The sequence below is a fragment of the Olea europaea genome, chromosome 15, assembly GCF_002742605.1.
Source record: "Olea europaea var. sylvestris chromosome 15, O_europaea_v1, whole genome shotgun sequence".
NCBI classification, from domain to species: Eukaryota; Viridiplantae; Streptophyta; class Magnoliopsida; order Lamiales; family Oleaceae; genus Olea; species Olea europaea.
The window spans coordinates 24,384,007-24,400,232 of NC_036251.1; the positions used below are offsets into that span (position 1 = coordinate 24,384,007).

General features: G+C 35.9%; 3 protein-coding genes across 3 annotated transcripts; all 3 read right to left on the reverse strand.

The window, feature by feature from the left end:
• Positions 1-539: 539 nt before the first annotated feature.
• On the reverse strand, positions 540-1,109 carry LOC111410571 (auxin-responsive protein SAUR21-like). Its single transcript, XM_023040983.1, has one exon. The coding sequence runs from the start codon at positions 996-998 to the stop codon at positions 705-707; it is 294 nt and encodes a 97-aa protein (XP_022896751.1). The 5' UTR covers positions 999-1,109; the 3' UTR covers positions 540-704.
• Positions 1,110-6,080: 4,971 nt separating this feature from the next.
• On the reverse strand, positions 6,081-6,827 carry LOC111411046 (auxin-induced protein 15A-like). Its single transcript, XM_023041621.1, has one exon. It carries the CDS (start codon positions 6,765-6,767, stop codon positions 6,474-6,476), a length of 294 nt encoding a protein of 97 aa, XP_022897389.1. The 5' UTR covers positions 6,768-6,827; the 3' UTR covers positions 6,081-6,473.
• A 2,716-nt stretch (positions 6,828-9,543) lies between these two features.
• On the reverse strand, positions 9,544-10,512 carry LOC111410572 (auxin-induced protein 15A-like). The gene has a single exon (XM_023040984.1). It carries the CDS (start codon positions 10,393-10,395, stop codon positions 10,102-10,104), a length of 294 nt encoding a protein of 97 aa, XP_022896752.1. The 5' UTR covers positions 10,396-10,512; the 3' UTR covers positions 9,544-10,101.
• Between the last annotated feature and the right edge of the window lie 5,714 nt (positions 10,513-16,226).

Here is a 16,226-nt window from a genome sequence, read left to right on the forward strand (position 1 = left end):
ATTTAGGTAATATATCGAGATTTCAACCTTTACTATCATCAAGAAAGTTCTCAAGTTCACAGTTATATATATCAAAATATTAGAGAAAAATCCAAGAAACTTCAGCATGCCAAATACGATAAGTGCAAAATCCAAAAGAATTGAGGAAATTGTTTGAAGAATGAAAATAGCATTGTTTTTAAGAACAATAGCACAAGTATTTTCCATTTTGTACATTTTAGCCTCGATATAACCCGACAAAAGATCTTCACTAATATATCATCTAACACCGTCCCTGCACCACACATAGAGCAAATTACCTTAAACTTCGACCAATTCACTACTCACAAACACACTGATTGCTTGTTTGGGATAGTTTTAAAAAATCTCTTAAAAGTTGGGATCAAAATGAATAATTAATTTTATTTATACATTTCAAGGGATTCACAAATTTTAATCAACTCTTCAACCAATTTTTTTTTTTTGTCAAACAACCCCTAAATAAAAAAATGTACAAAGCATTATCGATACAAACACAATAATTGAGCAGAAAGAGAAGGTGAGGCTGAAGAATGGAATCCATTTCGAAAAATATGTTACAACGTCATTTTTCTAACAGAAAAGATTTCTTTCATGGGGGAACATTATTTTCCTCCCAAAGGTTTTTATCAGCATAATTCTCCACTTTAGTTAAAATGTACAACTCTAATTTACAAAATTGCTTTCTACATTACACCCAATTGAGCAGTGACATCAATGAATACATTCATGCTGCAGGGAATTGTGAGGCCACCCAGTGGATGATCAAAACCAAATTCTTCCTCAGCTTGACTTAACAGATCTTGAAACAAAGGCTGGTTCAAGTATGATATTGGAACAAGGAATCTCTTCTTATCACCCTCTCCGACATAAACAGCAAAATGACCTTTAGGAATATCTAACGTTGTTTGGTTTCTCATCAATGAAGACCATCTAAGAAAATTCTTGGAATGAATATTACGAAGCATGCGGAAGGCCATGGTTCAGGCAGGATTTTTCTTACTCGATCGAGGGAGTTTAGTGGAGATTCTAAGTTGTTTGTAACAAGTGAAAGCTGAGATTGTTGTGAAGGACTTATCTATGGTTTGATGCTATGATATGAATATATATAGATGGATGGCTCTCTTTGGCAATCCTTCACTTCTTAAGTTTTGTGGTGAAGAGGCATTTGGATGGGGGCCAGATCACTAGACAGAAACACTAGCATATGAGAAATCACATGGTTTTGTTTCCAACTGTCAACAAAATTGACACAATAAAGTTTGTTCATGTCGAAATATCAAATTACCCAGCAATTAAGATAAGATGGCCTACAGAGGAAAAAATGAATTAAATAAAAAGACTACAGATGGAATCATTTTTCATTGAAGCAAAGACTGGCCTACACTCAGAAGCATGCTTCACTGCCTTTAAGATCACATATAGTGAGTGATATAGAGAAATATATTTCAGTTCACAAATGTAGACATGAATATTAATCAAAATTTATACCTGTCGTGACACCAAAGCAGCTTCACCACCTGTTTCACCTAAAATAAACAACTGCAAATATTAAATCTTCAACAACAGATTGTATGGTGAAGAGGATTAGGATAGGGGCAAGGGAAGCACATCAGCACAAGAGATCACATGGTTTTGTATTTCAATAACCGCCTAATATTTATAAGCAAAGAACTAACTGCATAGGCATTCAAGAACATTATTCCCCACAATTTCTGATATTATAGGCTACAATTGTAAGCTAAAGTTATGGAATTTTTTTGGATTTTCAGTTCTTGATTCGACTAATGGATAATTCATATCAGTGCAAGGATGCACACCTTAGTTCGCGCGTTACTCGCAGCAAGAAAATGTCTACCTGCAGAGAACAAGGTCAGCAGTATATTTGTTCTATAAAACTGGTAGCCAAGTGTTGAATGCATTGATCATGCTATGGAACTATTATAGAACTTCATTCTGCAAATACCGAGCAGAAAAATCCTATATAAAGATTCAATCATGGAGGCCTATCTCTGATTCCTGACACTGCTAAGCCCACATGAAACACAATTATATTGAAAATTTTACTAAAATCTGTTGGGTTTTTAATACTCTATAAATCTCGGGCTATGATGTTACTAATAGGAATTTTCCAGTCGGCATTGTCTAGATGACTAAATTAAATATCGACACCTAAGATTGATGACACGACCCGAAAACTATTTGGGGCCATTTGAAGCGACCTAATTTTAGTTAGAGATGCTCATGGCCCGTCTCACTCCTTTGGAAGCCTTACGAGAATTGACCTACTACTTCGTTTACTTGGCCCATGTATTGGACTGGACTTTGCTCACTCTCATACCTAATGTTACCTATATATTGTTCCCTTGATGTTCACGTGTGTTTTGCCCTTGCCCTTGTCTCTTGAAGACTTCCCTCTTTTCTCGCTTTTTGCTCCACGGCTGCCTTCTCTTCTTGACCTTTGTGGCTGCAAAACACCTTCTCTGCTGTGTTCTAAGTGGGTACAATTAAAAGCAACCGAAGTGTGGAATGGTTAAAGGTTTTGGGTCGAGATTTTGGGTTTTTGATAAGGTTGGGATTGTTATACTGAGCCAGGAAATACATCTTGATGGCCATCCTTCCACTACAAAATCAGCTTTCGAAAACAAGTCTCTGCATTATTAAGAATCTTCTTCAATTATTTAACTTCATCAAGGAGCTCTTCCCTGGAATCAAAAACCCACCTGAAATTTACTTTCAATAATATAAAAAAGATGACTGGTGTGCATCTGTCGTGGCATTATTAGCACTTTCAAATACACTTGTTATGGCATTTTCATTGTACACAGATGAAAATAGTCAATTTTTTCTCGACAAGAATAACGCAGTTAATTGTCCATTCTGCACATTTTAGACTTAGCATAACCTGACAAAAGAGCATTAACACAATAATGTTCTTGATGGGAATTTCATCAAAGATCATCCATGCATAATTCATAAATAAAAGACTTCGTTTAAAAATCCACCGAACCGCTACCGACAAACACACTAGACAATCAACCTGGTTTCTCCTCACAGGCATTTATCATTTTATTGAAACCAACGTCTTTGACTCAAGAAAATAATGTTAAAGAACAACATAAGGTGTTATCTATGCAAAAATTATGGAATATAAGAGAGAGAGGCTTGATATGTATCCAGCCGCATTCCAGATTCATCCAGCCGCATTTTTGGAGTTTTTCTTCTAACTAAAGAAATTTAAATTCAACCACAAATTCTTGCTCCAAAAATGCGGCTGGATGAATCTGGAATACGGCTGGATACATATCAATTCTCCCCCTCCAGTCGCATTCAAATCAATTGCTATCTGACAACCAACCCAACTATGTCTCTCCATAGCTCTAGCTTTTCCCTTAGAACCACCTTTGTTAACATATCTGCTGGATTCTTATTTGTGTGAATCTTTACTAGTCTCAACAGCTGTTGATCCATCACTTCTCTTATACAATGATAGCGAATGTCAATGTGCTTTGTTCGAGAGTGATACACTGAGTTCTTACTCAAGTCAAGAGCACTCTGGCTGTCACAATGTACTTTATAATCTTTCTGCTTGATCCCTATTTCTTGGAGAAATTGCTTTAACCACAACATTTCTTTACCTGCTTCTGTTGTAGATAAAGCAACACACTTTTGTAGTCTTGACTGCCATGAAACAGCTCCCCCTGCAAAAGTGTAGAGAAATCCTGAAGTAGATTTTCTACTATCAAGATCTCCCGCCATATCTGAATCTGTATAACCTTCCAAGATTGGGTCAGCTCCCCCGTAGCACAAACGTATCTTTGATGTACCTTTGAGGTACTTGAGAATCCACTTGACTGCCTCTCAATGTTCCTTTCCAAGATTACAAAGAAAACGACTCACCATGCCTACTACATGGGCAATATCTGGCCTTGTACATACCATGACATATATCAGGCTTCCAACTGCTGAAAAATAAGGTATCAATGACATCTCCTCTATCTCTTTTTTGGATGAGGGGCATGAATTTTTGCTCAACTTTAAGTGGTTGGCCAATGGAATGTTGACAGGTTTGGCATTATGCATGTTGAATCTCTTGATCACTCGTTCAACATACTTTTCTTGGGATAGTCACAACCTTCTATTCCTTCTATTTCAAGTTATGTGCATTCCCAAAATCTGTTGAACTGGGCCTAAGTCCTTCATGTCGAAGGACTTGAAGAGTTCCTTCTTTAGCTGCCTGATTTTTGTTGCATCTTATCCGACGATCAGCATGTCGTCTACATACAATAGAAGAGCAACAAAATTGTCATCTGAAAAGTGTTGAATATAAATGCACTGATCCGCAGCTGTTCTTTTATAGCCTTGACTCACCATGAAAGAGTTAAACCTTTTGTACCACTGCCTGGGTGCTTGCTTAAGACCATATAAGCTCTTCTTTAACTTGCAAACGAAGTTTTCTTTCCTTGAAACTTCAAAACCTTCTAGCTGCTCCATATATATTTCTTTATATAAATGACCATAAAGAAATGCTGTTTTGATATCCATCTGTTCAAGCTCTAAATTCAGACTGGCTACTAATCCAAGGATAACTCGAATTGAGGCCATTTTTACAATAGGTGAAAAAATCTTGTCAAAGTCAACTCCCTTCTTCTGAAGAAATCCTTTGACTACCAAACGGGCTTTATGTTTTACCACCATTCTGCTGCCATCTTTCTTGAGCTTGAAACCCATTTATTCCTTAATGTTTTCTTTCCCTTCGGAAGCTCAACTAATTCATATGTTTAATTTTTCTGCAGTGACTCCATCTCATCCTGCATTGCTTGTTTCCACTTGTCTTTGTCCACATGAGTTTGTGCTTCCTGAAAACTCTCCGGCTCTCCTTCGTCAGTGAGCAAAAGGTAGTCTGGTTCTGGATATCTCGTTGATGGAATCCGTCCTCGTTCAGATTTTCTTACCTGTGGATCGTTGATTTCAGGAGTTGCATCATCATCTGGCTGATGTGATGGTCCAACAACTTCTGGTGAAGAGGATTGTGACTCCCCTTGATCAATATCCCCTTTTTCATCCTCATGTTCTGCTTTCAGCATTTCCTCATGCACATCGTCGTTATCTATGGTGAATTGTGTTAGTGCTGGATCTGGAGCAATATTTTGGGGACCAAAATTAGAATTAGGAGTTATTGTGGGCATTTCAATGTCTTCTAATGTTTGGTTTTCATGGAACACTACGTCCTTGCTTCTGATGACCTTTGTCTTTGGGTCCCATAATCTGTATTCAAATTTCTCATCTCCATTGCCTATAAAGATGCATGGAGTGATATGAATCCAGCCGCATTCCAGATTCATCAAGCCGCATTTTTGGAGTTTTTCTTCTAACTAAAGCAATTTAAATTCAACCACAAATTTCACGCATGCAAAGTAGCAAAAATTTAAGTCCAGCCGCAATTTTCTGCAACAATCGATTTTTCTTCCAGGTTCTAGCCACAAGTTCATTTCCTTAAAGAGCAAGGCATGCATGAAGTCTCTCACATGCAGCCACTTTTGTTGACCAAACAATTTATCACTCCCATGCAGCTAGCAGCAAACCATCCAGCTACTTCCAACTTTTGTTGACTAAACAATTTGAAAATGCAGCTGGAAAATTACATGAAAAACGGCAGGTTCTTATCCAGAAATATGAGGCGGTTGGCTGGCAGTTTCTTTCTTCTTCAGGCAGATTCTTGGGCCATAAATTGTGGCGGTTTGTAGCAAAATTTTGTCTATAAATAGAGAGCTCATGTTATAAAGAATAAGAGGTCCCTCAAGAGGAAGAAAAATAGTATAGAGAAGAGAGTGAAAAAAAAAAGAGAGATTAGAGAGATTCTTTTGAGAGGTTTTTTTTGAGTTTGTAAACTCCATTGTAAATTCTATTCAAGTAGAAATAGAATTGTTTTCCTCTTTAATTCTCTTCTCGTGATCGGAGAATCACAACAAGGCTGTGGAATGCTGAAGAATGGATCCCATATTTTGTTAAAAATGAGACATAATTGAATTAATGAGTAAAGGAGTTTTAGGATTGAGGAATTTGAAGAAGTTGCTTTGTATATTTTGGATTGATCTCCCACAAACCTCACTAAGTGTTGAATGCGTGGATCATAAAATTGATCTCCTATGCCATCAAGCATTCTCTTCAACAGCTCTCAGATGAAAATGCAGTAGCAAATATTCTGGTGTAACTTAAAAATTAGAATGCAAGGATTAGAATCCATACCAAGTCCCAAATTTTTGATTCAGAAACTTGACTATACAAAAATAAAAAATGTGATAGCTTTCAAATTTTATACGGTAAAGAGAGAATCTTTCTTCCATGGGGAGACATTAGCTTTCTCCGCAAGCTTTTATCAACTCTAGCTATGATAAAATTTACAACTCTGCTTTACAAAATTGTCCTCTACCAAGCTAATCTAGCAGCAGATTTCATATTACACTTAATTGAGATGTGACATCACTGAATACATCCATGTTACAGGGGATTGTGAGGCCACCCATTGGATGATCAAACCCAAATTCTTCTTCCACTTGACTTAATAATTCTTGAAACAAAGGCTGGTTCAAGCATGATACCGGAATGACAAATCTCTTTTCTTCAGTCTTCCCCACATAAACTGCAAGATAACCTTTAGGAGTATCTAACATTTTTCGTATTCCTGTCAATGACGATGTTCTAAGAAATTTCTTGGAATGAATATTACGAAGCAAGCAGATGACCATGTTTCTTGGCTTCTGGCAGGGCTTTTCTTTCTCAGTTGGGTAGGGACCAGATACCAGACAGAAACATTAACTCATCCAAGATCACATGGATCTGTCTTCCAATCATCAAAAGATGATTGCAATTATAGTGTTTATGTTGAAAATCAATTTCTTTAGTATTTAAGACACTACGGCCTAGTTCAGTTTGAATGAAAGAAATAAAGACTATAGGTGGGGGTCTCTCGGTATTTATTTATTTATTTATTCTTTTCTCTTTTACCAGCAAATGTATAGCAAATATATAGCAGCTAAACTACTACCTTAAAGATACATTTAGGATTTACAGATAGAAGTAAAGCTAAGGTTGGACAAAACTCCCGAACCGAACCGACCGAATCGAACTCGAACCGACCCGAACCCGATGGTTCTTCTCAAGTTAAATACCCTAACGGGTATTTGAATAAAAAACCGACGGGTATGGTTCGATTCTCGGTTGTAGGCCAAAACCCAAAGAATTGAATAAGAACCGAATCTCTGTAATTTTTTTTTAAATAAGTAAAATTATTTTATTTCTTCTAAATAAATTTGTTAATTAGTTAATTTAGTTCAAATCACAAAATATGATTTTCCTATTTTTAATTTTCAATTCAAAATCAACTTAATCAAATTGACCTCAATTTTATCCAAATCTGTTATTCTACTCTAGTGTCGTTTCTACCGGAGAAAATTGAATTAAAGCTCTACAACATCTCTCTTAATTATTTTGAGCTCGTTATCTTTCTCTTTCTATGATTTTAATAATCAAATTTATGAAGAATTCAGTAAAGAGAGACATGAAACACATAAGATTAAATTACGTTATTTTGTAAGAGGTAATATTGAACATATCATTAATTAAATTAACGTAACTTTGTACATATTAAAAAATTTAATTATAATATGGAACCGAACCCGAACGGTTCCGTAATTAAATTTGGACCCGACGGTTCCACTTACTAAATATCCGAAAATTTCGGATCGGTTAGAACTGAACCGAACCAAACCATGTCCAACCCTAAGTAAAGCTGGTCCTACACTCATAAGCATGCTTGAGACGTTGATCTATCGTATATCAATAGCAGATTGTTTCGAGAAGGGGAAAAGGGATGGGGGCCAGAGAAGCACATAAGCACAAGGGATCACATGGTTTTGTTTTTGAATTGCTACCTAAATATATATGCAATGAACTCAGTATAGAGATATTCTGAAACATTAGTCCCCTTGAATTTTTCTACCAACATAAACACAATAAATTCACTGCACCAAAATCAAAGATATTAGAAAGTGGATATCGAATCCATTGAAGAGTAGAATTGAGAGGCTTATAATATACGAGTGGGATGAAGTCGGTTATTTATTAAATTAATGGAGTATGCAACAGCTGCCGTTGTCACATTTTAGTTCCCTTGTTTCTATGGAATAAGGTGACATATAGACATGCATACCTGATTCTCTATATGAGGTGATGTAGATATTAGCACTAAGAAAACGTACCAGTTGACACTAAAGTATTGTTAAGAAATATAGAATTATTTATTAATTATTAAGGGTAGAATAGTCCTTTTTAGTTTCCTTTGTTTAGCCTATATATATTTTCTTTATATTTAGGTTAAACCATCTTTTAGCATTCAATTAATTAATGTAGTATCAATGAAACCCTAGCCTCCTCCTTTTTCTTTATTTTCTTTTGGATTGTTTGACAAGTATTACCCTGCAGAAATGGAATCTTCTCTAGGACTAACTGAAATTAGTAATATAAGAAGTTTAAATGCATATAAATTCAAATTAAGTGACATCGCATAAGCCAGACATGAACCTGCAATATCCTTCTAAAAGATAATTTTGCATACCATATACATTTTTTTTTTTTTAAATTTCTATATATTTTTCCTTTGATAAATGTTGGCCTTCGACTTTTGACATCGGATTAAAGGTCCCACTTGAACATGATCCACTTGTAACGTCACTGGCAACGTGTCCACCTTGAAGAAATGAGTTCGGCCAGTTTTCCTCAGACGACCTCAGCAAATGGGTTTGGCTAATTGAACGGTTAAGAAGGGTACATAACATAATCGAGCAGCAATCATTCAATGAAAAATCATTTAATGGGAAGGAAGAAATGGTAGAGTAGGCGGCAAACCAATGACCTAGGTAATTATTATGCAACCGCCGCGTCCTGATCCATAATTAAAAATTATTGACGTGACAAGTGGAACACAGGTCGAGGTTGACTACTATAGCTATAAATGACTAAGGCGGCTGGTAATTGTAATTTCTTTCCCTATCTAAGGGGATGGAGAATCAAATTCTCTCTGATTAATACACTTTACGTTTTATATCTCTCTTCGAGTACGAATGTAGTCTAAATTCCGACCTCACCTCACCACTCCCTCAAGTTTTCGTTATTTCTTTCAAGTTGAGTCAAAAGGTGCCACGTCACTTTTTAACCCCAACAAAAGGTTTCGTGTAGAAAATCTAATTTCATTTTATTATGTGTATCTATACATATCACGTTGTAAAGTAGGGTATTCTATTCAGATGGTAGATTATGAGATAGAATCAGACTGCTGATTTTTTAGGGCTATATGTACTCTGTAACATAAACGATTAAGTATAAGTGAGTGAAGATCAGTTTTTTACTTTTTTGTTTTTTTTTAATCATTCTCTATATCTTTAATCATTTGAAGAGTTTCTGAAAAATTGAGGAAACTTCAATGTTTCAAATTACATAATTCCCATACTTGTGGCAACGTAGGTCTCAAAAGAATCCCTCTGAGAGTTTATAGACAGGGATATATTGTGCAATAAAAAAATTGTGTACATCCATACTTAAATTCAAATCAAGAATTGGATTTTCCTATTTCGAACAAATGGATGAGTAACAGGGCAGCAGAACATTCATTGTATAAAATTGGTCTCCCCTTCTGCTAGGACCATACTATGGGGCTATTTGAGTGGAATTCCAGTTTCCCTGAGCAGAAGGCAGACATAAAACCTCATATCACCACAAAATCTCCTATATCATCAAGGTATCTCTTCAACAACTCTCAGTTGGTAATGCAGTACCAAGTAGATAATATTCCTACAAAATAATTTAATTTGAGAATTGGAATATATGGATTATATTACCAAAAAAGTAGCAAATTGACTATTCCTACAAAATGTTTATAACTTTATTTTCTATGGTATACAGTAAAACTGTGTCATAGGATGGCATGATTTTCCACCTCAAGCTTTTATCAATTCTAGCTAGGTTAAAAATGTACAACTCTGCTTTACAAAATTGTTCTCAACCAAACTAAGCTAGCAGCAGATTTCATATGACACTTAATTGAGAAGTGACATCAATGAATACATCCATGCTACAGGGGATTGTGAGGCCACCCATTGGATGATCAAACCCAAATTCTTCCTCAGCTTGACTTAACAAATCTTCAAACAAAGAATGGTTTAAGTATGATATTGGGATGATGAATCTCTTCTTTTCACCCTCCCCAACGTATACTGCAACATGACCTTTTGGAATATCTACTGTTGTATGGTTTCCCATTGATGAAACCCGTCTAAGAAAATTCTTGGAATGAATAATACGAGGCATGCGGATGGCCATGGTTCTGGCAGAGTTTTTCTTTCTTGATCGAGGAAGTAAGTGGAGATTCTAGGTTGTGTGTGACAACTGAAAGCTGAGATTGTTGTGAAGGACTTATGTTTGTTTGGATGCTAAGATATATCTATATATAGATGAATGGCTCTCTGTGGCAATCCTTTACTTCTAAAGTTTGTGGTGAAGAGGCATTTGAAAGGGGACCAGATCAAACAGACAGAAACATTAGCATATGAGAAATCACATGGATCTGTTTTTCAATCGTCAACAAAATTGACCCAACAAAAGTTTGTTTATGTTGGAAAATCAAATTACTCAGCAATTAATATAAGGTGGCCTACAGAGGAAAAAATGAATTAAACAAAAGAACTACAGATGGAGTCATTTTTCATTGAAGTAAAAACTGGCCTACACTCAGAAGCATGCTTGGAGCACCTAATCTTTTCATATCAAAATTAGGTCACTGAGTGATACAGAGAAATATATTTCAGTTCACAAATGTAGACATAAATATTAATCAAATTTTGGACCTGTCGGGATGCCAAAGCAGCTTCACTACCAGTTGCACCTAAAATAAACAACTGCAGATATTAAATCTTCAACAACAAATTGTGTGGTGAAGAAAAATTGGGATTGGGGCAAGAGAAGCACATCAGCACAAGGGATCACATGGTTTTGTCTTTCAATCACCGCCTAATAAGCAAAGAACTAACTGCATCCGCACAATTTACCTACAACTTAGATTAGTAAGTCAACGACATTAGAGTTGTTTAGATGTTCAATTCTAGATTCGATCAATGGATAATGCTTATCAGTGCAAGGATGAGACACCTTAGTTCATGTGTTCTTCTGGAATAGGTAGCATTTAGACAGGCGTACCTAATTCTCTATATAAGCTGATACATGAATTGAAAGGAAGTAAGAAATATATACCCGCTGAGATCAAGGTCAGCAGCACATTTGTTCTATAAAATTGTTTGCAAAGTGTTGAATGCATTGATCATAGAATTTTGTTAAAAGATAACATATGGTGTTTTATATCATCTCTATACTGAAACTAACATCTTTGATATTAAAGGATAACATAAGGTGTTATATACACAAACCTATAAAAGTGCAAGAAAGACAGCATGCGGAAAGCTAAGTACGGAGCCCATATTGCCAATTATTTTGCTTTCTATTTTTATTTTGGTAGAAACACATGTTCTTTATACATGAACAATGATACAGTTCATTTTTTTTAAAGAAATAACATAGTCCATTGTCCTGCACATTTAGACTTAGCATAACCTGACAATAGAGCATTCACACAACAATGTTCTGTGCTGGAACTTCATGAAACACCATCCTTTTAATATTCATAGACAGCAACTTCATTTAAAAATCCACCAAACCTTTAATGGAAAACACACTAGATAATCCACCTGATTACCCCCCACGGACATTTATCATTTTACTGACACCTCCATCGTTGACACAACATAATGACATTAAAAGATAACATAAGGTGTTATATACACAAACCTATAAAAGTGCAAGAAAGACAGCATGCGGAAAGCTGAAGTACGGAGCCCATATTGCCAATTATTTTGCTTTCTATTTTTATTTTGGTAGAAACACATGTTCTTTATACATGAACAATGATATAGTTCATTTTTTTTAAAGAAATAACATAGTCCATTGTCCTGCACATTTAGACTTAGCATAACCTGACAATAGAGCATTCACACAACAATGTTCTTTGCTGGAACTTCATGAAACACCATCCTTGTAATATTCATAGACAGCAACTTCATTTAAAAATCCACCAAACCTTTAATGGAAAACACACTAGATAATCCACCTGATTACCCCCCACGGGCATTTATCATTTTACTGACACCTCCATCGTTGACACAACATAATGACATTAAAAGATAACATAAGGTGTTACATATACGAACACTATACAAGTGTAAGAAAGAAAGCATGTGGAGAGCTGAAGAATGGGATACATACTGAGAAAAATGAGATATAATTGAATTGAAGGGTTAAGGACCATTAAATTGACATCATAAATCATCAAGCATTCTCTTCAACAACTCTCGGTTGAAAAAAGCAATAGCGAGTAGCAAATATTCAAGTGTAACTTAAAAATTGGAATGCAAGGATTAGAATCCCAACCAAGTACCACATTTTTATTCAGAAACTTGACAATACAAGAATGTGAGGAAGTATGACATAGTTTCAATTTTATATGGTAGAGAGAACATCTTTCTTTCATGGGGAGATATTAGTTTCCTCCCCAAGATTTGTGATGAAGGGGCAATTGGATAGGGACCAGATACCAGACAGAAACATTAACAAATGCAAAATCACATTGATCTGTCTTCCAATCATCAAAGATAATTGAAAATGTAGCAGAATCGTGTTTACGTTGAAAATCAATTTCCTTAGTATTCAAGATAATATTACTTGCAGAGTTCTGTTTGAATGAAAAAAATAAGGACTACAGACGTGGTCACTGTATTTTTATTCTTTTTTCTTTACTCGCAAATATATTTAGTAGCTAAGCTACTACCCAAAAAATACATTTAAAATGTACTGATAGAAGTAAAGCTGGTCTACACTCATAAGCATGCTAGAGACCCTAATCTTTCCTTTCACATAAGGTCACCTATGAATAGCAGATTGTATGGTGAAGAGGAATAGGGATAAGGCCATGGAAGCACAAGGGATCACATGGTTCTGTCTTTCAATAACCACCTAAAATATAAATGAAATCATTGCATTGATATTCTGAAACATTAGTCCCTACAATCTTTTATAACAACATACAAGCAATAAACTCACTGCTTTGAATTCAAAGATATGATTATTGTTTAGCAGTTAGGTCTTGATTAAATCAATGGATAATACACAACAGTTGAGGGTTGAAACATCTTAGTTCACTTGTTTCTCTGCAATAAAAAGACGTAGAGACAGGAATACCTGATTCTTGATATGAGGCAACGTACAAATATTTATCCAACAGAAATGCAATCTTCTCCAGAATGAAATGAAAGATTGAAAGTAATGAAATAAGTGAGGATACAAGAAGTTCAATACAAATCAGAATGAGTCAGTTGTCCCTTGTCCAGATGTCAAGTGACTTGGCATGCTATTTACAATTCATGGTTGATGTCATTTAAGTGATTCAAAAACTTTTAAAAGGTAAATATTGTTGGGAATTGATTTAAACATGCACAGCGGAATTTAACAGATTTCAATTCCCATTCAGGATTCAGCTTTGTATTTAGATAAAAACTGTGATGAGAAATATACCTTTTGTGTGATTTGCAAACTCTTTCGCGTTATTCCTTTCCAGCAGCTTGAATCTGCCTCCCACAGCTGTCCAATTGTGCAGCCTCCAATGAAATCCACACAGAGAGAAAACAGCAACTGCTAGGGTTTCTTTCTTGTGCTAGCAAGAATAATGAATGACTTAATGGACCTCAAACCCTAGCTGCATATATATATAAACCCAAACGGACCCGGCCCGGTCCGGTCCAATATTTAATTAATCCAATTAATCAAACCCGGTCCGTGAATTAATTAATCCAATTAATTAATTCGGGATTATAAATAAGAAATTCAATTAATTGATTTATCCAACGATTGTTAAATTAATCAATTAACAATTTGCAGTCTTCCAATTCTCTTTTGTGTGCGACCCATTAGGTTCCCGACCACGATGCCTAACGTCGTGAAATATTATTTTGATCTAATCAAAATCGATAAATTAATACACCCTTTTAATTTATCGTCAACTCACATCCGCCGTCCCTGATTGACATCTAGCAATGTGTCAGGACAATACATGTGACGGGAAATGTCACGTGGTATGACAAAACCAAAATCGTTCGTTTATCATGGAATTATTATCCCTTCGTCAATACGATCCGATCAATTACGAGATATGGAATTGTGTCAATCTCGATCATCGATCATATCTTTCATTCCACTATTAAGTCAATATAAATCGAAAACTCCTTTTCGACTTATGAGTACACCTTGGCCAAGGATTTCATCATCGACTTAATTGAATGAAACGCAGATCATAATCTCCTAATATCTAAGAGTGACGAATCCTTTATTGATCAATCACAACCTTCACACGATTCTTGACGTACCCGAACGATGTCGTATTAGCGGCCCTTTTCAGAGCAACATCCAACACCGCCAAAGTATGACTGTCCTCATATAGGGTACTATGACGACCTCAAGTCAAAGGATCAATCCCACTACCGAACGTTAGAGATTAGCCACTGACACTCAAATAGTTATCCATGTGGAATCTCTTAGCGGGTCTCCAATGTTTTGTTCTACAACAAAACATCCACATGTTCATTTAAGTGTCACCACACTTTAGCTCGTGAGATCAGCTACTTACTTCACAAGTAAGAAATGCCACACGTGATGGTCTAACTGTATTAACGATATCCGTATCTCGTTATTACTTACGACCATGGTTTATTCAAGATCCAATTATATGTAATTTGTATCTCACAATCACAACTCCTTGTGATTAACAGATTACCTAAAAATTGGGTCTTCAGATTCTATTATTTAATATTATTTATCACAAAATCAATTTAAATAAATAATAGATCTCGCCAAAATCAAATGCATTAAATATATTAAAAGCGTTTACAACCTAAATCGATTGGATCTAGGGCATAACACTTACATCCCCTGCACTACCCACATCCACACACATTACAGATTACCCATCATTTGTACATCTTAACCACTTTTTAGTTAAACCAAGCAGAGGCGAAGACAGTGAACCAACGACATATAGGAGGAAGGTAAAAGGAGGTCGGCCAGTTATTAAAAGATAACTAATTTCTGTGATGCACTTCACAATAGTTCTTCTGTTTTGCAGGTTCATGCCTGAGTGTGCTGGGCATGTGCAAACCGATGCCCATTTAGTAGGAGCAGGAACAAATAAAAGAAATGAGGAATTATAACAACACATATATGGACTTGGAATCAAAGCCTATTCCACTTCCTTTGTGAAATGAAAAAACATCAGTCAGACAATGTATACAATCATAATGAGACAGCAATCATAATGACACAAAAACCAGATGTCTGTGCAAGAAACACCATCAAAAACCATAACTAGCAACACATTTAAACACATTATATTCCAGAACTAAAGGTTCATGCTGCCTTCAAAAAAATTTCTGAACTGTTCAACGTCCTGAAGTCTGTCCAAATCTCCTAGCATCTGCCCTTGCTGCTCTTGAGCTCGAGGCCTCATAGGCACTTGTTGGTGTGAAGTCATCCTCCATTTCTTCAAGATGGATTTGCTCAGTCACCTCTTGCACGTCAAACGATTGTCCAGCATCATTATCCTCAACCATATGCACGGAAGCTGCTGGCCATTACTCATACCAACACCAAGGGTGGGCATGAACTAAAAAATTTGTCGTTCTTGGAGTCATTGAAATCTGGGTCATCCTCCGTATCTGTCACAAAAACAGAAAATTAAGGCCTGATAAAATTGCAGCATCAATCTTACAATCAATAATTTTGAGTGAAAATGGTGCTTTCTGTGCAGATATAAGTTATAACGAAATCCACAGGGTCAATAAATCACAGGTTCAGCCACTTGTGAATAAACTTGCTGGGAAAAATGAACTTCCGATGAACAGGAATAAACCACCATCGAAGAACAGTAAATAAAACACATGTTCGGCTTCTTTGAAACCAACCCTACCAGTCAATAAACCACAGTAAGTAAACCTGACGTATGAACATCTCCCTCTCACACATCAGTATTTTAACCACACTTTGAAACCCCCCCCCCC